General features: G+C 35.9%; 1 protein-coding gene across 3 annotated transcripts; it reads right to left on the bottom strand.

Annotated features, from left to right (window-relative positions):
* Positions 1 to 4139: 4139 nt before the first annotated feature.
* abcd4 (ATP-binding cassette, sub-family D (ALD), member 4) lies at positions 4140 to 18775 on the bottom strand. 3 transcript variants are annotated; one of them, XM_037537178.1, is made up of 19 exons: positions 18382 to 18775; positions 18018 to 18152; positions 16993 to 17120; positions 16599 to 16758; positions 16311 to 16427; positions 15259 to 15384; positions 14609 to 14659; positions 14290 to 14384; positions 13364 to 13485; positions 10205 to 10296; positions 9618 to 9707; positions 8805 to 9010; positions 7757 to 7848; positions 7542 to 7578; positions 7412 to 7461; positions 7193 to 7245; positions 7016 to 7092; positions 6593 to 6708; positions 4140 to 4344 (listed from the first exon to the last, which is right to left on the bottom strand). In XM_037537178.1, the coding sequence occupies exons 1-19, from the start codon at positions 18411 to 18413 to the stop codon at positions 4276 to 4278; spliced, it is 1848 nt and encodes a 615-aa protein (XP_037393075.1). In that variant the 5' UTR covers positions 18414 to 18775; the 3' UTR covers positions 4140 to 4275. The 3 variants fall into 3 exon arrangements, with proteins under 3 accessions (XP_037393075.1, XP_017573790.1, XP_017573789.1); XM_017718301.2 differs by having other exon boundaries at positions 16599 to 16738; XM_017718300.2 differs by having other exon boundaries at positions 16599 to 16738; positions 18018 to 18136.
* Positions 18776 to 20912: the final 2137 nt, after the last annotated feature.

Raw genomic sequence — 20912 nt, 5'->3', positions numbered from 1 at the left:
TTACACTAGTTCCTTTTTTCTTCACGATCCTCCAGCCTGACAAATAGCTGACGCTCCAAATGGGTCCTGCCTCCTGTCTAAAATAAACCTGTGCCTTCACAGAGCACCAGCTGTCAGACAACAGCTACAACAGAAGAGCTAATCAGGTGTCATGTCTGTTTTTCCATTCAATCATGCAAGATACACTCAGTTAAACTGTTACATTTACTATGAGTAACTTACTATACAACAGAGAAATCAATCAAACAAAAGGTTCAATTGTTCATCTACTGTAAAATTGTAAATATATAATAAATAATAAAATAAAATAATATAGTAGATATTTAAATTGTGCACATGGTTTTACTGCAAACATTCCACTTTTATTTGCATTCAGCGAATGTTTTTGTATGAATCACTTAGAAACATCAAGGTGACATGTAGGCTAGTTTTTGCTTCTAAATGTTTCTGTGACCTCCAGGTTTTACTGAACAACAATAGGCCTAAAGCTGCCTTGTTTGTTAAGTGGGAATTAACAGGCCTACTAAGTAAGAATCACTACTTTGACAGTATCTTCCTTCTGGACATCAGCCTTGGACTGATAACTGATATTATTGATTAGTGTGGTCATCTAAATAAATGCCATTATTATGCAAATAATATTTTTTTTCATTGTCTTTCATATGCCATGCAATATTTTTAAATTGCATCACGCATCACTGCATTATTTAACCATTCCTTTTGTTCACTCATTCTGATTTATGCTTACCTCAAACAAGAATGAAACAGAAGAGAATGCATTTAATTATAGACTATACAAAAAGACCCATCACCAACTAATTAACATATATTTTTTCAGCACATACAGATTGTAAAAAAACATCCAGTGGCCCTCTGCATCGATTTGATTGGAAACTAAAGTATTTCCAAACTGGTGATTTTTAAAAAAGTACACATTATCTATCGAGAATGTACTTCTGTAAATTTTAATGCAGTTTCTATGCAGTAATACTGTTTATTTGCTGACATTTTTGAAAAAATAAAACAAATATGGAAAATGTTTTACTATATTTTATGTTTTTTTACTAGCATGCTGAACTCTGAATAATGTTAATGTTATATGTTAACATCCAGGAAAATGCAAGCTATATGGTAAGACCCTGTAATGTTCAGATGTGGTATTCATAACTAAATTCAGATTATGATTATTTTGTTTATCACAACAATAATGCAGATGATTAATCATTTGACTAAATGTTTACTGGACGCTTGTATATTTCAGAGCTCACATCACTGCTGTGAGTCAGCCAGTTAAAATCCACTTCCATATATAAAACACGTGTAAGCTGATATCCATTTTGTTAATTTTATCGTTATATCATCCAAAATCACATATTGAAAAGAAATCTATTTTCTGAATAAACAAGCCAAGGCAAATTAATTGATCCTAAATTCTGAATACTTTAGACACTTTAGACATACTTTAGGCAGGATAAAGGCCAAAGGGACCTTTCCCTGGTTTGTGATACCAGTTACCCTTTTGACTGACAGCAGCAGGTTGGTCTAGTACATATTTAAAACTGTGTGAAACTCAAGCACTGTGATCTAACTTCTGGATGGTGTAGCTTTTACTGTTGACAAGGTAGCAAGTGAACACTGACTCAAATGGTGTTCCTATTTGCATAGGTGAACTTTACGAACTAATGTGAAGGTAACAACGTTTTCTACAGCAATCTGTACATAGTTATATGCAAAAGCTTGAGTCTCCATGGTCAAATTGTTTTTTGTCTTAGTAAAAAGTAAAGTACACATTATCTATCAAGAATGTACTTCTGTACATTTTAATGCAGTTACTGTTTATTTGCTGACATTTTTGAAAAAATAAAACAAATATGGAAAATGTTTTACTATATTTTATATTTTATGTTTTTTACTAGCATGCTGAACTGAAGAAAATAAAAAAAACGTGCAATTTGACTGGGGTTTTCAAACTGTTATAGATGATCATAAATATAGACCATTTAGCACTGTAAAGCAAATTTCGTAGGCCAGACATCAACCTTATGTTATGAATCTGTGGTGTTTCTGAGTACTTTTTTTCACTACTTTCAGTTAGTAATTGGCCAAAGAGAGATGACAAATAGAGGTGACAAATAGAAATAAGGAACAAGTGAAACAAAACACAGAGATAATACATTTCTGGATGAATAATACTCAACATAAAATCTGTATTACATGAAATGATAGCTTTGATTCCTGACATTTGAACAATTTGCTATCGCCACATTAGTGTGCACATCCCAGAAGATAATAACATTATTGTAAACCGACAACAATCTGCCCCACTGTAAAGAACTATTATTGCTGATTGCCAATGCAGTCTTCCAAAGTAATATCCATTAGAGCACACATAAAAATGACCCATGTGCAGAGAGGTTATAAATCTTTTCCACACCTGCCTGAGAAGCTTCCTATGTACATTCCCAGCATGCTGCCCTCAACTGTCCAGCTAAGAAATCAACGGCTCACATAATGAAAAAGCAACTGTTTAAATTTCCTTATTTATTTTTGCCTATTGAATGTTGAGAATGCAGTAACCGAAGTAATTCTGTAAACTTTATTCAGTCTGTAGGCAAAATAGTTTTATATATCTCAATTTTGTCATATAAAAACTAATAAAGATGTCCTCAATTTAATTTAAATCATAGTTGTGGGAAAAAAACCCCAGCAGATTTCTTTGAAAAAATGAAATACTGCATCCAAAACCAAATACTACCATACTAAATAGTACGTTAAACCAGTATGCCTCTATTAGAAGTGGTTTTTTTATTTAGTATGTATAGTATAGCAGTTTGGGTGCAGCTAAAGTAAGTCTCCAAAAAAGAATGGAATCTGTAATAAAGGCAAAGGTTGGAAACACTAAATATAAAAAAGATGTTATGCATCTAAAATATGCAGTTCCTGAGACATCTATACATTTTTTTGTTAAATGTTTTATGCTTTCAGTCTGAAACCAAAAGTTAATATAGTGTGCCATTTTGACCAGAAATAAATTAAGGTTGGTTTCTTTTTTTTTGCACAATATTTTATACAGTATTTACTTATTTACCAATACTGAAAATTTAACACTGGGGTAGGCACTACAATGAATATGCTGGTTATTGCTATTGAGCTTAATTATGTTAAGACACATTTTTATGGGCATAGGAGTACTTCTAAAACACTGACAACTGTGTGCATCTTAAAAATATAAATTTAGACCAGTTAAAGGGAGGCTGTAAACTATAGTACCTAATTACTGCAGTTTATTGTTTGAAAAGATTTAAATAAAAATTGCACTCCTAGTACTTGTTTTTAAAATGCAACACTGCAATTCCTGATTAAAAACCTCAGAAAAACGAAATATTGCATGATACCCAACACATATATTGTATGATGATGTTGCACATGTAGCATATTGGCTTCCTGTAGCCAGGACCAGTCCAGGTCCACCTATAATTTTTTTTAACAGACATGGAAACAAGCACCAAGCTAAGCTTAAGTTATAGCTGTTCAGAGAACTGCTGTTGCTGTTACTGTGCTGGTAACTTACCTGCCAGTGGCTGCACTTCCTGACTCAAGCTTTGCAGCTGTTCATTCAGCTTCAAGTCATAAATGTGTAAGTTACACACTGCCCTCTTCAGGTCAAGGACTGGAAGTTACAACTGAGTATTCATGCAAGTTCAGTTTTGATTGTGCTTTCTGACTTATCATGAAGGAGCAATTTAAGGTTAAACATTTACAAAACAGATGTGACATTAAAAATGAAATGTGATAATATTAATATATGAAATATAAATAAAACAATATGCATAAAACTTAGGTACAAGATAGGATGCACAATAACTGTATGCACTGTACAAATGCAAAAAGTTAGGTACAGATACTAGATCATTTCTAAAATTATACACTCAACCCTTAGGCACAAGGTAATGCACTAGAAAAGTGATGTTACCTATTCAATTCTCTACATTTGCTATACTTGTCTAAAGCTAAACACAGTTTTTTTTTCCTTATCAGTAAATTTAATGTCTTTATACCCAAGCATAATGACTATTAGTGAAAATTCTCACGCCTTAAAATGTTTTGTAGATAACAGGTTTTCAAATAAATATTGCAAAGTTTTTTCAAAATTTTAATTTTTCTGATACACAAGTAATTTTCCACATCAGAAAAAGGTCTTGATGTTTTTGACAAATACAAAGGATGTGTGTGTACAGACTGAGCCATTCATTTCGGCTAAGCAAATCCTGAGGTTCACTCCATTTTTAATTTGGTGAGTTCCCATTGACCGCCTCCACACAGTCGCAGCATGACATCATGGTACTGTTTAAAAAAACAAAAAGGAGAGTAGTGAATTTTCATTCATAAAAATCAAATGTACTTCACAGTAAAAACAATTATAGTTCAGGCATTTTTCCTCATAATCTGACTCGACCAAACATATGGCTTAAAAGAAACATGTTGCTGTTTATCCACTTACTATTCATTTTTTTTAAGAACATTTCCCTCCAAAAAAAAAAAAGCATTCATACAGAAATGTATATTCTGAATGTGGTTAAATTTGCCTGATGGAGATGGCCATTTCTTTTTTATCAAATACTTTATGTACATTTTTAACAAAAAAAAAGCAATATCCATAACAGTCACAGCTTACAGATGTGCTGATTAAGATGTTTAAAGTCTCCATCAAACTAAAAGCTATTCTGGCTTTCTACCTACTCTTCACCTTTAATAAGGTGCTGTTGGAATGGTGGTGAACGTTCAATGCATACCAATTTGTATACATCAACAGCATTTCAACAGACCTAGCAGATTTACGCTATTTTATAAAGCACAATACAGTCTCATGGCTTTTCAAATTTCCATTACATTTTATCAGAAGTTCTTTTTACAGTGTCCCACTTGACCCTTCGTAACAAGCAAGTACAACGTAATTTCCAAAATGTTTGGGACACAGAATGTAAATAAAATTAGAATGCAATGATGTGCAAATCATCCATCCATCCATCCATTTTCTAAGCCGCTTCTCCGTCAGGGTCGTGGGGGGGTGCTGGAGCCTATCCCAGCAGTCTTCGGGCAGAAGGCAGGATACACCCTGTACAGGTCGCCAGTCCCTCGCAGGGCAGACAGACAGACAGACACAGACAGTCACTCACACACAGGGGCAATTTAGCACGTCCAATTGGCCTGACTGCATGTCTTTGGACTGCGGGAGGAAACCGGACAACCCGGAGAAAACCCACGCAGACACGGGGAGAACATGCAAACTCCACACAGAAAGGACCCTGGCCGCCCGGCCGGGGAATCAAACCCAGGCCCTCCTCGCTGTGAGGCGACAGCGCTACCCACCACGCCATAAATATCAAATGTTCAAACTGAGAAATGTATTGTTTTTTGAAAAATATATGCCCATTTTGAATTTGATGCCAACAACATGTTCCAAAAATGTTTGGAGGGGGTCACTGTGTTTCATCACCTCTTCTTTGAATAACACTCTGTCACAAGTGTTTGGGGACTGAGGAGACCGACTGCTGTAGTTTGAAAGTGAAATGTTTTGAAATAAGATTTATGCTGCTTAACAGTTCGGGGTCTCCTTTGCTGTATTTTTAATTTCATAGTGTGCCAAATGTTATCAGTGGTGACAGGTCTGGACTGCAGGCAGTCCTGAGCCCATGCAGTGATTTCCACTACAGAATCATGTCTGTTTTTAATGTTGTGCCGTCTGAGGGCCCAAAGATCACAGCCAGCAAATATTGGTTTATGGCCTTATCCCTTGCATACAGAGATTTCTCTGGATTCTCTGAATCCTTTAATGATATTATGTACTGTAGATGATAAAATCCTGAAGTATTTAGCAATTTTACATTGAGAAATGTTATTCTTGAAATGCTGCACAGTCTTTTGCACAGTCTTTCACAGAGTGGTGAACCCCTCCCCATCCTCACTTCTGAAAGACTCTCGGGATGCTCTTTTATACCCAGTCATGTTACTGACCTGTTGCCAATTAACCACCAGGTGTTTTTTTTTTTTTTGCATTACACAACTTTGCCCTTTTGTTGCCTCATCCCAACAGGAACTTGTTGTTAGCATCAAATTCAAAATGTGCATATAAGTTTCAACATTTCATGTGTTGTCATTAAAATTAAATATAGGGTTTAAATGATTTGGACATGATTGCATTTTGTTTTTATTTACATTTTTCACAGCATCCCAACATTTTTGGAAACTGGGTTGTACATTTAGGTACAAAGACTGCAAACATCCACAGCATGTTTGACTGCCTTGACATTTGCTATTTGAGTTAAATTGTCATCTGTAAATGAATACTACTTAACATAATTTCAAAGACATTGCATGCAAAGATATAGAATAACATCCATGAATATTAAAAGTTGAAAACCTTAGTGCCTAAACAACTCAAGAAGCCAAGCTACAAAATACCAAAGCATTTTTATACCAACTGTAATTTTTATACTACAATAATCGCTATAAAACACCTTTCACTGGAAGACAGCTCACTTTTCCAGTTGTAGCCACATTTTTAGAATACAAATAAGAAAGAACTTCATACCTTCTCCAGGCTGCTGCGGTGACCTAGGCTAACAAGAGTCATGCCCAGCTGTTTACAAGTCCTGTACAGCTGTCCCTCTGCTTCTTCTGTCAGAGCACTGGTGGCTTCATCCAGCACTGACACAAGCCAGCATAGCAACAGAGAAAAATTTGGTGAAAAATAAATCTATCTCTTTGGAAAGTAATGGAAAGTAATTTTTAATTAATAAATAAATGAATTAATTAATGAAGAGCCATCTGGGAGCAAAAAGAGCCTGCTCCTAAAGATAAACTGAGGCAGTTGTCCTGTGTGGCACTAGTCACAAACACTTTCGGAAAAATCTTAATGAGTTAAATTAGGTAAGCCCAACATCTCTGAATGTATTGCAGATGATACACTGTGTAAAATAAGGTTCATAAGTAAGGTTCACTGAACATTACTGACCTGCAAATTTTGGCTGTAGGTAGAACAGCCTAGCAAAGCAGAGTCTCTGCATTTCTCCTGGTGATAAGACATCATACCTGTGATGAGTGGAAACAATCTTTAGAAATGTAACAACTTGTTACTAACATATTATCTTTACTATAATCAGCTTACTGAGAGTAACCAGCCAAAGCTCACCAGTTCCAGTCCACTTTCTCATCCAGTCCTCCTGTTCTCTTTATAAGACTGGACTGAAATACACGACCAAGCTTACCATGATTACAACATTTTTTGTATTACTGCAAAACTGCAGATTTAACAGCAAGCAAAATACACATGTAATCTTATCCTGGCCTATCCTACTAAAATTAAGCCCCAGAAAGTCTAAAAAAAAAAAAAGTCAAGATGAATGCTTACCACCCCAGCCAGTTCAAGGTACTGAAGAATTCTCTCATCATCAACAGAACCTGTGAAATATAAAACCATCAGGCTGAAACTTGTAATCAACTTCATCACATTCAAACATTTTGATAAGATTCAGTCTTACCTGCTGCTGGATAAATGTCTTTCAAAGGGTAGATCACCTTCAGGCCAATAAAAAAAGGCAGTAAATTTACCAATACTCATTCATACCAAATTCATACATTCATATTTAATTTGTCAATTCTACAGAATTCCTACAAAAGCTTAGTTTACTCTGCCCTTGAGGCAGATTAGTGGATGATAACGAGTTCCCTAGAAAAAAAGTTTGGAGTATCTCACCTGTTCTCGGAGTGTGCCATCAGTCAAGTAGGGTTTCTGTGGCAAGAAGAGGATGCCCCTTGGGCCAAAAAATGTGGTCATCTCAACAGAACCTGAGAATGAGGACATAGGAACTTAATGGTCACAGAATGTAATTTTTCAAAGTTTTCAAATGAATCCTTAATATGAGAAGTAAGAAGACCCCAATATATTTTACATATTTCTATATAGTTTATATGATATTTTTGAAATCTCCACCATGTATGAAAATTATTTCTTGCTGGCACAGTCTCAACGGTTTGCATTTATGGTACATGTATACTTGTAAGTGTGTAGTGTGTTGTTTAGTCAAATGATCTTAATCTGGACCTACAAATCATCTTTAAAAAGCGGTTATTTAATAAATTAATTCAGCAATGTCTATAATGCAGATTTGTATAAGATGCATGTGAGCCAAGAAATTAAGTAATGAGGAAAATTGGTATTTAGGCTCCCCTCTTTCAAAGTAGATAAATATAGCTCACCTTCAAAATATTAGCAAATATTTATTTATTATACATTAGAATTTGCTCATACATGGCAAAGTGGGAATAATAGGTTTAAGTAAAAAGATCATAATAATAATTTGAAAAAAGCTAAAATTAGATCCTTTCCTTTTGTAGTTAAAAATTAGAGCATCTAACCTACAATGCAATGAGTTGCAACGCAGCAGTTTATTAGGTACAACTATGCCCACCACGGTAATGGCATGGTAGTATGCAGTGCATGGATGGGTGTATTAAATACAACAGCACTGCTTGCATTTTAAACACCTCAGTGTTACTGCCAGGTTGAGAATAGACCAAAAACATCCAGACAGAGGTGGCCCTGTGATGGTCCCTTTCCACTGATGGACCACAGGGTCTGAAGAATGACTTTTTGTTCCAAAAATATTGAGGAATGACAAAGACCACTTGACTTAACCAAGCTTGGCTGATAAACCGTAACAACTGTAAACCTACAAAGTGCAGCTATGTAGTAAAGTATGGTAATAAACCTGAGTGTAGACGTATATAAATATTTATCTCACCATTAGAAGGTTCCCACAATCGGTTGAGAACCCTGAGTAGTGAGGTTTTCCCTGTACCAGTGTTGCCCACCAGCAGAAGATGTGTATCCTGGCAAATCTTGAGGCTCAGCTCTTTGACCAGCAGTTCCTCAGATAGAGGACACTTATAGGACAGCTGCTGTAGCACAAAAGCAGTGCCACTGGAGGAGTTCAGGAATTCCCCGTCACTATTTGAAAAAATAAGAAGTAATTATGTAGCCTTTCAAAACATATGTAATTGACTACTTGCAGCTAGCATGCATGTACTCATGAACACGGTAACATAGCAAGACTGTCATAATTACCTTCCGACTGATCTCTTTTACAGAGCTTGATAATCATATCTATAAATGGGTGCATATAAATGGGTTTGTCCATCAGGCTCTGTAAAAGAGACCAGTTAAGAAGGTAATTATGACAGTTTATGTTCAATCATTTCCAAATCTCTCCTCGAAGAAGTCCTGTATAATCTGAAGTTATCTTTTGGAAAACAAATCTTTCTGAAATGAAGAAATTGTTGCTACTTTTTGCTGCATTAATGTTTAATAAGTTATATGGAGTTTTTATGAGCAAAAATGCAGGTCTATCACATTTTAGTCCTAAAGCTTTGGTTATTAATTTCTTTTTTTGTTTAAATTCATTATGTTACATTGATGATCTACACTACATTTCATTTGGTCACAGCTCCTCACCTTGGAGTGTTAGTATTTATTTAAGACCAAAAGGAATCCCAAAAAGTGAAAACTAGCACCTAACAAACACATGCATACCTGATGAAATATTTGTATTTTATACCTGTCAAAGTTATATGCCTCCCCTAGAGCAGGATCGCAATCACACTGTTTCCTGCCAATATCGATGATCACTTCCCTTAACTCTCCAATTCTGCACAAAAAAAAACATTAAATAAAATGGAAGTCAATATTTCCAGACAGCAACTGTGCTAAAGCTGAAGTCATTTTAGAGACTAATAATCAGCATGATTGTATTTCTTCTATTCTTTTAAGAAAAATGATAAACATTCAAATCTTGATGTGATTTACTATGATAAGACAACGAGAAGACTGCTGCTATGATTAATACAGTTGAACTAGCATCAACATGAGCATCAGCTTTTCTGTACATAATATTATGGGGCTGCACACCCCATGTAACTTCATGTACTTACACTTGTCTTTTGTCTTTCACATTAGGTGTGACAGTAGTCATTTATGTATTCAAATATAAATAAGTAGAGTAATATGCATACAGAATCTGAGCATATAAAATAATATACTAAGGATAGTTCTATGGAGCATTTAAGATAATGAAAATGTTCAGGAATTTTTAAATCATTAGAAAGGCCCTGATTACAATATCATCATCATCATCATCTAAAATACCTGTGGGTGTATCCTGCAACATCTGAGAGTGTTGTGGAGAGGTCTATGAGCTGCGTGAAACAGTTAATCAGGTATATGCACACAAAGGCATTCTGGAAAAAAATGTGGGATACCGTAAGCAGAAATAAATAGAAAAAAAAAAAAAAAAAAAAAAAACACAGGACCTTATTTAAACTACAATCTAACTACAGTACTCAGACGTAGTCTTGGGACACCTCTATCTTCATTTGTTTTTTAACCAATTTGTTAATTCATTACAGAAATTGTGCTTTACCATATTAAGTACATAATTTGAAATTATAATATAGTTATCAATCAATACTCTCGGTCCAACTGCACAATAGTGAACTAGACAAATTTCACTTAACCCCTCGTTTCACTTCAAAGCCAATGTTGGTACACTAGTCCAAATGCACTCACATGCCATTTAAACCAGAGACCTCCAGAGCTGCTCCTGCAAAACCACCATCCAACACATTTTTGACTCAAAAATCACAAACGTATTGCCTCAGAAAACTTGGAATTGTTGAACTGTCAAATTCTGAATCTTTCAAAAAACTGTCTAAAGTCCATGATTGCCTTGTTTGGTGCGACTCCATCAGCATCCCTTTCATCTTTGGAGGCTGATTTTGTATCTTTTGTCACTCTTCTTGCTAGGTGATTAATATTAATTAAATGTAAATCTCCTATATCTCCCTCTTACACATCATGGATTAAAGTTTTCTGTGTTGTGGAACTGGAGAAAATCTGATGCATAAAAAATGGTTCCTTACAGAGAGTTAAAAAAAAAATCTGGAATCCTTTTTTTTTTTTAATTATGTGAAAAATTTGTCCTCCCTAGAACTTCCTTGATGGGCTAGTTATTGATCAGTCTTTCATATGCAGACATAGTTATACTGAAATATGTGAAGGTAGTGCTTTAGACTGACGTATCTATTAATGAGTAAAATAATGTTTTATTTATTTATGTATTTATTGACCCATAATTTTTCCTTAGTACTATTTTTCCTCTTTTTGTTTTCTTTGTGCTCAATCTCTTTATTCACTATCACCCTTTTTCAATTCTCTTTTGTATTACCTAAATAAAATATTTTAAAAAATTGTTGATTACAAAATTTCTATGAAAAGCATAACATGGATTTTACATTTCAAAATTAAGCATCAAAAATTGTAATGAAATTGAGAAAAAAGTCAGGAGTTCAAAACTTGATTCTCTCAATTCAAAAGAGAAAATCCAACAAACCTGGCTGGGCATCAATTGTGCAAACTTATGCACTTCATGCAAGAAAATACTAATGTAGATAAAGCAACACAATACTACAATACTAACCTAAATAAAATATTAAATACTAACCTAGATAAATGAAAAAGATGTTTGTGTTTTGAGTATTTTTTTGTCTTGCTTTACTCAAGTTTTTAATTAATTATGGTGATTATTTTAAATTTCAGTTAGTAGACATCATTGTTACTGCTGGTTGACACAACTTTTCTGATGCATACAAAAGAATAAATGATAACTTGATGATACAAGATTGCACTTAAAAAATGTCTCAAGACTACTTCTGAGCGCTGTATTGAGTACTGTGCAAATCCTGTGCATCAAATGGGTGACTGGGAAAAAAAAATGTATAGTGACTGCTCAGAACTAATTCACAACAGATGGCTTCACTTCTGACAGAGGTTCCACAGTCTAGCTCCCACAACACCATGAAAAAGAAAAAACATCACCCATATGATGACCTGCCCAGGCCAAATAATTAGAGAAAAAAATACTGGAATTAACAAGATTTCTACATAAATGGTCATAAAATACCCAATCTGACTTTCATCCAAGTCATGAAAAAAATCACACATTTAACAACCCAAAACATTTTACTGTCATTTCTTGAAAGAATGTTTAAACAAGCAGTAACACTTTCTTTGACTGTATCCTAAAGAGTATTAAAAATATCAAACAGGTAAGTATGAGGTAGAAAGTACTAGGTATTTTGGGTAACATGATGGTATGTTCCAAGACCATTTAACCAAACTGCATTACAATGCCATTTCTAGCTGTTAATTGAATGTGTGAGGTACCAAAGTGTATCTCCAAAGGGCTATTTAATCATTTTGGTTAAAAGGATAGTTACCAGACAGTCAAGCTAAATTACACTAAAATGCATTAATGTAAAAAGAATAGTAAATTGGAAAATAAGTATTGAGAAGTTAAAAAGTATAAGGTAGTTATATAGTAGTTCAAAGACACCTGAAGATACAAGAGTCTTATTTAGTATAACCTGTAAATAACCTGTAAATAAAATTGAATCTGGGCTGTAAAAGAAAGCTACGATTCTTACTAGTGTTGCCTTGTTCTTACCATTTACTTACAGATTCTTTCAATGTATTTTTCTGAGTAACCATGCAACATTACAGGGCATATTTGTACTTACTACCCTTGTTACTCCAAGTAAATATTCACTGCTGTCTGGGAACTTACCATCACGTCACCTAAAATAATTACCTAGGACTTTGCAGTTTCTACTACACATTTAACTATTTAACAACAGGAACTTATAGGACTGTTAAAGAAAGCATTCCAAATCAAGGCCACTAATGGAAAAAGTATTATCCTCTTAAATGATAATATACTGAGAGCAGCAGGAGTCCCATTCATTTTCACCTGCCATTTCAAAATCCACACAGTTTTAGTGACTGGTCTTGACATCAGAACTGTGTTCAAGTCAGAAAGAGATTTTTCAGAGGACATCACAAAAAAAAAAAAGTTAAAACTGAAGCTCAAAATACTGGAAAGACAAAAGCATTTCTAAAGATTAAGGCATCCTTTCATCTATGGTCAAACAGATGGTTAGCAAAAAAACTGGATTGTCCCAAAGAGTGTGCATCATTCAAAGATGAAGAACATCCTGTACAATTTAAACAAATGACAAAGAACCCCATGAGAAAAGCTGTAAGTGTAAAGCGTGGAGGGAGCATAATTGCATGGAGTTGCTTTACTACATCAAGAAGGTCTACAATCACTGAGGAACCAGTAAACTAATTTGTCTTAGAAGAAAGCCGAATCACATTTTGGGATCACAATTTTTTTCTCACAACTATATTCTCTTAAAATACTTATGGGGGTTTTAAGCAATGCTTCAGGCAATATAAAAAAAATCTGACCTTGCTGACAAGAGAGCTGAGCTCACCAGGGGTCATACCATCATAGACACCTGCAAAGATAGGGATTGCAATGACGACGTAGCTAAGGATGCTTCCCAGATAGTCGAACGTGTTCACTCCAACTGTGTATTGAAGAGACAGTGCAAAACAATTAGCTTACAATTTAAATAAGGTGACCTACAGTACCATACAAACATTTTCAGGACATGAGGAAATATTTAAAAAGCTATTTATCTGAGCATTTCTTGCTCAGCTCATAATATTAATATTAAAACAAATTAGATTTTATGTCTGTCAGTGTGTTTACTTAACCATTTCTAAACCTGTCCTTGAAGCAGCCAAGTTATTTTATTATAATCTAATACCTGGTTTGCCTGATCAGTGATGGAATTGAACACATCTATGCAATGACTGAGGGCATCAAGGATCAATCAGGAATCAATCCTCTTTTCTTCTAACCAGCTCATGAGATATCAACAACTTTTTCAAAAACAAGAATTTCTGATTTCTTTCTACTGCATGAATGTCTATTGTATAACACTGTAAAGTTATACACTGTTCTTTCTGCCTAAAACACTACTGCAAGGATGAATAGTTAAAACAATTTGCTTAGAGGCATAAGACTTTTGCACAGTACTTTATATACATATACACCACATAATGACTGCAGTATTTGGCAACAGGAAAGCAGGGCCTTCATAAGGTATTACATTCATGGTACAAGGCCTATGAACACTAAACATGTCAACCATATTAAGAACTTTTCAGTCTCTACGTGTATGGCACCAGAATTTCTCCTAAATTAAAGTTTGCCAGATGTTTAACATAACACTCAACATTAGTATCATAGAAACATTTTTAATTATTTTAAAATTTTTCCTGGGACCAGCAGGGGGGAGAAACATAGAAAAAAGATTGAGACTTAATATAAAGCCAGAGCTCCTTGTTCATCAGACTCCTCTGTGTGCGGAGGAGACGCTGAAGTCTCCAGTTTGTCCGCATACACTCCACCTTGCCTGCCCTAAATTTGGGCAAAAGAAGAGACTTGTACTTAGCTGGCATTAAAGGCTTACGGTCACAACTGTCACTGAATGTCAAGAAAGCAGAAGACATCTTCAAGAAAGATTGTGTTTGGACAGTAGCTTCTTTTAAAGGTGACAAACCATGTGTTTAATAACCACAGCAATCTCCATAACAACATAGGTAAGAAATAACCACAGACCTTATGGCACAGGACAGACTGACCTATAGAATGCTGCTGATTCTGCATTGACTCTGATCTGCATGTGCTTGAATCTGATGGGATATACAAAACATAAAAGTCACAGATATGTATTAGTTCTAAATAAATAGTTCCATCTAGGCTGGAAATGCATTAGTATAAAGTATTTAATACATCATTGTTTACTTTTATCTTTCTCAATGGATGTGACAACAGTCATATGCGTGCTTCTAATTTCCTTTGATTTGTTGTAGTTGTCAGTGAATAATCAGTGAATAGTAAGTGCTCTACATACGCTACAAATGCTACTAGATTATTACTTTGTCTGGAATAGTTTCAACAAAAAATACACTCTAGATCAGCTGTTCCTAGCAATGGTCCTGGAGGACCCCTGATTTACACAGTCAAGTGTTTAGTGCTCCCAACTAATCAGCTCATTCATAACCCATTACTGAGTTGAAGCGGGTGTGTTAAAGCAAAGGAAGCTCTCAACTATGCATGGAAGTATGCCTTCAGGACCAGCACTGGAAAGCACTGCTCCAGATAATGGGAAAACAAATTACCAGGACTGAAATTGGGAACCCCTGCTCTAAATATGTAACACAATGTATATTTTTCTTGTGAGACTCTCTCAGCACAAAGTAGATAAAGATTTTTTTCAGTACTGATCTACCTGAAGTCTCCTTCCAGCTTTTCTTGTTCAATCAGAGTGAGAACAATGGGTCCCATCAGGATCTTGTTGACAACTGTCCCTATCACAAAGTAGCCAAAAATACTAAGTAGTCCGATCCAACCAGTGCTGAATAAAGGAGAGAAAAGAGAACATAAACATGTAAATTCCTTGTAGTGTGTCCAGTGCTTCCAACTACAAGACAATCTGAAGGAAACTGATAGATTTGATTACTAATATTAGATAAATATTTGTTTTCAGAATGCAGACCTCCATGGAGGACCATGCACAAAAAGATTAATTAGAAATTAGAGCATAAAACATATGCATGAAGGCATGCCAAAGGAGCCGTCCTTGCCTTGCTCATTTGGCACTTGGACCCCGATTTTCTTTAAAACTGCTGTGTGACAATGCAACACTTTGAATAGCACTATAAAAATAAATCCCAGTGACATAATTTGCATCACATGTTGCTGTAAGGTAAAGTTTTTGAGCATGTTTGAGCATTGTATTTTTAGGCCTTGTCCAGACGTAGATATTTTTTTAAACATAGTCGGGAATATACTAAGTGAAGCCATGGTCTCCAGATCAGCCAAGTTTCATTTAACTATTCGGACACAGCCAGTGGTTTTGTTGCATTACAAACAAAAAGCTAAATTCAGTAATAAGCAATAAACTTTATCAACCCCCAAACTGTCAAGCACACAGAAACAACTCAGTTCTCTGAGGAAAGATAAAGGAAAGATAAAAAAGCTACATTTTGCCCACCCACATAAAAACGCTGGAAACCTTTCCAATCTGGAGAGCACTTTCATAAAGCTCCATTTTTAGTGACTTGAAACAGGTGGGAGACCATGCAGACATAAAATTATCAAAAAAATAAACAATGAAATTTGAAATGTCCACATATTTATGAACAGGGTTTTAGACATTAGTTGCTGCCCAAAGTTTTAGTATCTGTGAAATCTGCATATAAACCCAAAATTAAAGGTTTGCAATAACTGCTGTAGTGGCAAAAATACTACGACAGCAGTTACATACAAATTCACACTCACTTGTTGAAGCACTGTAAGGTGTAGTATGAGATAGTGAAGGGGGATATGACGAGCCTACTAGCCATACTGCTCAGCTGCTTGCAGAGTCTCTCTGCATCCTGACTGATCCGCTGGTCTCTGTGTAAAGAAGTATGCACCCATACATACGAACAAACACACACACACAGACAATTTCTAATCCGCTTACACTGATATAGCAGGTTCAGGCATGCATCTGTACAGAAAACAGTCCAGCATCATTATTTAAAATAATTTAATTAATTAAATATTTGAAAAGAAACACTTTACGGGTTATCAATGTCCTTCCGGAGTACGTTTAGGGTGTAGTACACTCGTCCCCAGAAGTAATCTCTATGTAGGTCCTCTGTTAGAGACTCCCTCCAGCTCACATACAGGAGACTACAGATGTACTGTTCAACACTTTTTAGCTGAAAAAGCAGATGAAGATCTGAATACAAAATAATCCTAGTTAACCTATGGACTAAACGCCATAATGTTGGATTATGTTGACCATTATGACCTCAGACAACAACTACCTGCATGATAAGCAATTCTCACTGATATGCAAATTAACAAATTCTCACATGAGAATTTTAAATCACACCTTCTACAGCAAATGAGGATGTATTATGTAGATTAAAAAATATTGACAGATAAGAGGTAATGGGTAAAGATAACTTACAACAGAGTTGATAAGGATAAGGAGAATGGCAAATGACACCAACTCTTGAAACTTGCCATAGTTCTTCTGAGACAAGACACCGTAAAACTGGCTTGGAATAAGACCCACCTGATAAATCACCAGTTGAACTAACAGGTGGGGGGGGGGGGGGGGTTAATATATGAAATCGAACTGATAAAGTGATAACAGCACAAGAAAATTACATTAGAAAATGCATGAAATCCTAAATTTAACTATTAGTTATTATAGCCATTTGGACAGAGAGAGGCTTATCCATCAGATAACAAAACACAAGCTTCAAAATCAGCAAGTAACACAGCAGTTAGTGCTACTAACACAAGGATGGTAAATTGAAAATTCTAAAACATATTTTGAAGTAGTACAAAAACACCATTAAACTTTCAAAACATACCATTCTCTCCCCAGTCCATACTCCATATATGGAATTTAAGTTGTAAAACAGCCTGTTCTGAATTCAGTTTTTTTTCTGATGTCACAAAACCTATTTACTCATATCCTCTTATTAAACCTACAATGAGGTTGAATTATGACTGTTTTGGTTCACATATATCACGTAAGGACCTCAAGGAAAAAATTTAATACAAGAAAAATGTAGGATATGGGCCCTTCAGTAATAGGTCTACTAAACCATAGACAACTAAATAAAAAAGCAACCTACATTACTCACTCCCCACAGGCAATCTGACTGAAATCAAATGTTTTACATCATAACACTGTACTCATATAGCCCTCATACAAAAGACAATATATTGCATAAAAGAAAATCACTTCTTTTATTTCGTGAGGGCATGGACTACATTAGGCAAATAAAACTGCAGCATACTGTTAAATGCTGATTTAAGCCTGACTATGAAAAATAACTTTTACAGTAAGTGATGTAGACTGCTAAACCAGTTCCTAATCCAGTTTACATTTAGCGCACTGCTGTTACTCCCAAAAGTAAGCTTTCTAAATATTAAACATCATATAATAATAATAATAAATAAGAATACTTTTTTTTTTACCTAAAATAGTGACTCCAAGCAATGTCGCAAACATGAGCACGTTCTGGTTGGACCAGCTTGGGAAAAGAATTTTCAGAATGCTGTAGAACCTCTGCAGAAACTTCCAGTCCAGTTTTGGTCTGAAATGGTAAAGATCTTAAAGCCAGTGTTAAAAGAAAGGGCCCATGATATGCCAATTAGCTACGTGCGGCTATGTCCCCTTTTGGCTCAAAATGACTGGAATACATCATTAATGCATATTACGAAGACCACGTAAGTAGAACGAAAGATGATAGATTATTCGCTCAGTTTAATCGCAGCTCCCCAGCTGCGCAGTAACTACGTTCTCCAGTATTGCAGGGCGACGTTTAAAATTGGCAGCTACCTTTTCAGACCGGTATTCCTCAATGGCATCATGGGGAGCAATGAAAGGCACTTCTCCTACTGTAAAGCGAACAGTCTTTCTAGAAGTAGAGTAACACTGAGGGGTTGTGAACTAATCTGTTACTTCATTGGGTCTGAAGTCTCACACAGCGCGTGACAACGGGTAACGTTAAACATTACCCACAGAAACCTCACTGTTGCTGTGTCGAGTGTTCAAAAACTAAGAAACAAATAAAACGTTCATGTCAAACTTCGTCGTCCTTGTGTACTCAGTCACCGCAAAAGTCACTTACAGCGAATGGCATTTTGAAAACAGAGTTTAACACTTTCTGCTACAAAATGTAAACACCGAATGGTGTCAAGCATGTTCTTCTTCTGCCGTGAACGGAGAGCAATGCGTTCTACTGCCCCCTGCTGTACTATACCGAATATATGAATTACATCTTATCTTCATGTATTACCGGCTCTGGAAGCAATATGGATCCACATGTTAGCTGCCGCCCTGCGATGGACTGGCGACCTGTCCAGGGTGTATCCTGCCTTCCGCCCGAAGACTGCTGGGATAGGCTCCAGCATCCCCCCGCGACCCTGACGGAGAAGCGGCTTAGAAAATGGATGGATGGATGGATGGATGTTAGCTGCCTAAAAATGTACTGAAGCCATGGGCTACGTCTCTGGTAAAGTCAAGAAAGGAGACAGGGCTTAGCGCGGCGCCGACTAACTCAGAAAACTAACTTTGAATGTCCACCAAGGGTGCCACTATATTGCTGCTGGTAGTCGACTGGTTATTGGTCGTCAATATAGGATGAGGATATTTTGTTGCTTTCTTGTTTAGAATCGGGGTCTATAGGAGTACTAGTGTAATCGGTTTTTGTGAGCATAACCCTCATAAAACAGATACGTCTAGTGGGAATATAAGAACATAAGGAAAGAATGGGAATTTTTCCCATTCTTGCCTTATGTAACACTTAAGATGCTCAACAGGCTAAGGTCTACATTGTTGCATACTTCATAATACGCCACACGTTTTAAATTCGAGACAGGTCTGTACTGCAGACAGGCCAGCCTAGAACCTGTACTCTTACTATGAAGCTGCGGTCCACAATGTGGCTTTGCAGAAACATGTAGGAAGGTTCCTGACATAGACATCGTCTAGATGGCAGCATATGTTCCTCCAAAATGCATATGTACCCCTAAGTATTAATGATGCCTTTACTGATGCGCAGGTACCTATGCTATTGGCATCAACAGTATCTGCTGATTTCTCCTGCTTGCTAACATGAGCCAGTTCACTGTGTCACAATTGTGTCACAATCAGGCATATTTTGTATTGTGCTGGTCTGACCCACTCAGACCAGCACAATACACACTAATACACCACCACCACGTCAGTGTTACTGCAGTGCTGAGAATGATCTACCACCCAAATAGTACCTGTTCTGTGAGGGTCCATGGGGGTCCTGACCACTGAAGAACAGGGTAAAAGGGGGCTAACAAAGTATGCAGAGACACAGATGGACTACAGTCTGTAATTGTAGAACTACAAAGTGCACAAATATAGTAAGTGGAGCTGATAAAATGGACAATGAGCGTAGAAACAAGGATCATAATATTATGCCTGACTGGTGTATACCAGTGATTTTTTGATAATATACATTTTTTAAAATCAAAGCAGAAATTTTGCTCCATGTGAATTTTACAAGGTTTTTTTATATTTCCTATTTAGCTGGTTTAGTAGAATAATCCATATAGGGTGGAAAAATGTCTGGATAGCAAGAAGATCGCGTAATTTTGTCTGATCTCAGATGCTTAGCAGTCATTGTTCTGGTTAATGCTTGTATGCGAGACTAACTAGGAATACTAGGAGTTTTAGGCTTTCCAGTCCTACCTTTCTATTCAGTCATCTTTGATTACAGTCAAATAGTTTATGTGGACTTTTCAGTTACAATTTAAATTTTCAGAAGTGGTGAGATGGCCATGGGAACTTGTAATAATGCCTGATGCTATTCAGGGTTAAGTCTGGTTAGTACTTTAATGGGAGACCTACTCAGCATGAGTTTAAATCCTGCTAAAAGTAGATAACATTATGGAGCACGAAAATAAAAAAGTACCAGGATCTTTAAGCTTTTCAACCCTTTCTTTTTAAAATTTATATGGGCCTCATTTAGAGTGGTTTGATGGTGAGAACCAGACCATTGGTAAAGTGCTACACAGCTGGTAACACAAACATCAACAGACATGCAGCAACAGATGAGTTACAGTGTCTAAAATGTCAAGCTACAAGATAGCGTGAAGTGGCTGATGATGTGTTTATATGTGTGTTTGTGTTAATGAGTATTCAATAAACTGCAATAGGCTGATGAAACAGAGGGAAAACGCAGGCATGTAAACTTCTACTGTTAGTAGTAGTGGTTATTAAAGATGGAGCCGGTCGTTCAGGAAGCAATAACAATCCAGAATTTTTGTTTTATTTTCATAGTCTAAAATGTAAATAACATAACAGGATTTGATAATAAATCCTATGGGCACAAA

The sequence above is a fragment of the Pygocentrus nattereri genome, chromosome 3 (genome assembly GCF_015220715.1).
Source record: "Pygocentrus nattereri isolate fPygNat1 chromosome 3, fPygNat1.pri, whole genome shotgun sequence".
NCBI classification, from domain to species: Eukaryota; Metazoa; Chordata; class Actinopteri; order Characiformes; family Serrasalmidae; genus Pygocentrus; species Pygocentrus nattereri.
The sequence above is the reverse complement of the archived record's forward strand: the minus strand, read 5'-3'. Positions and strand labels throughout refer to the sequence as shown.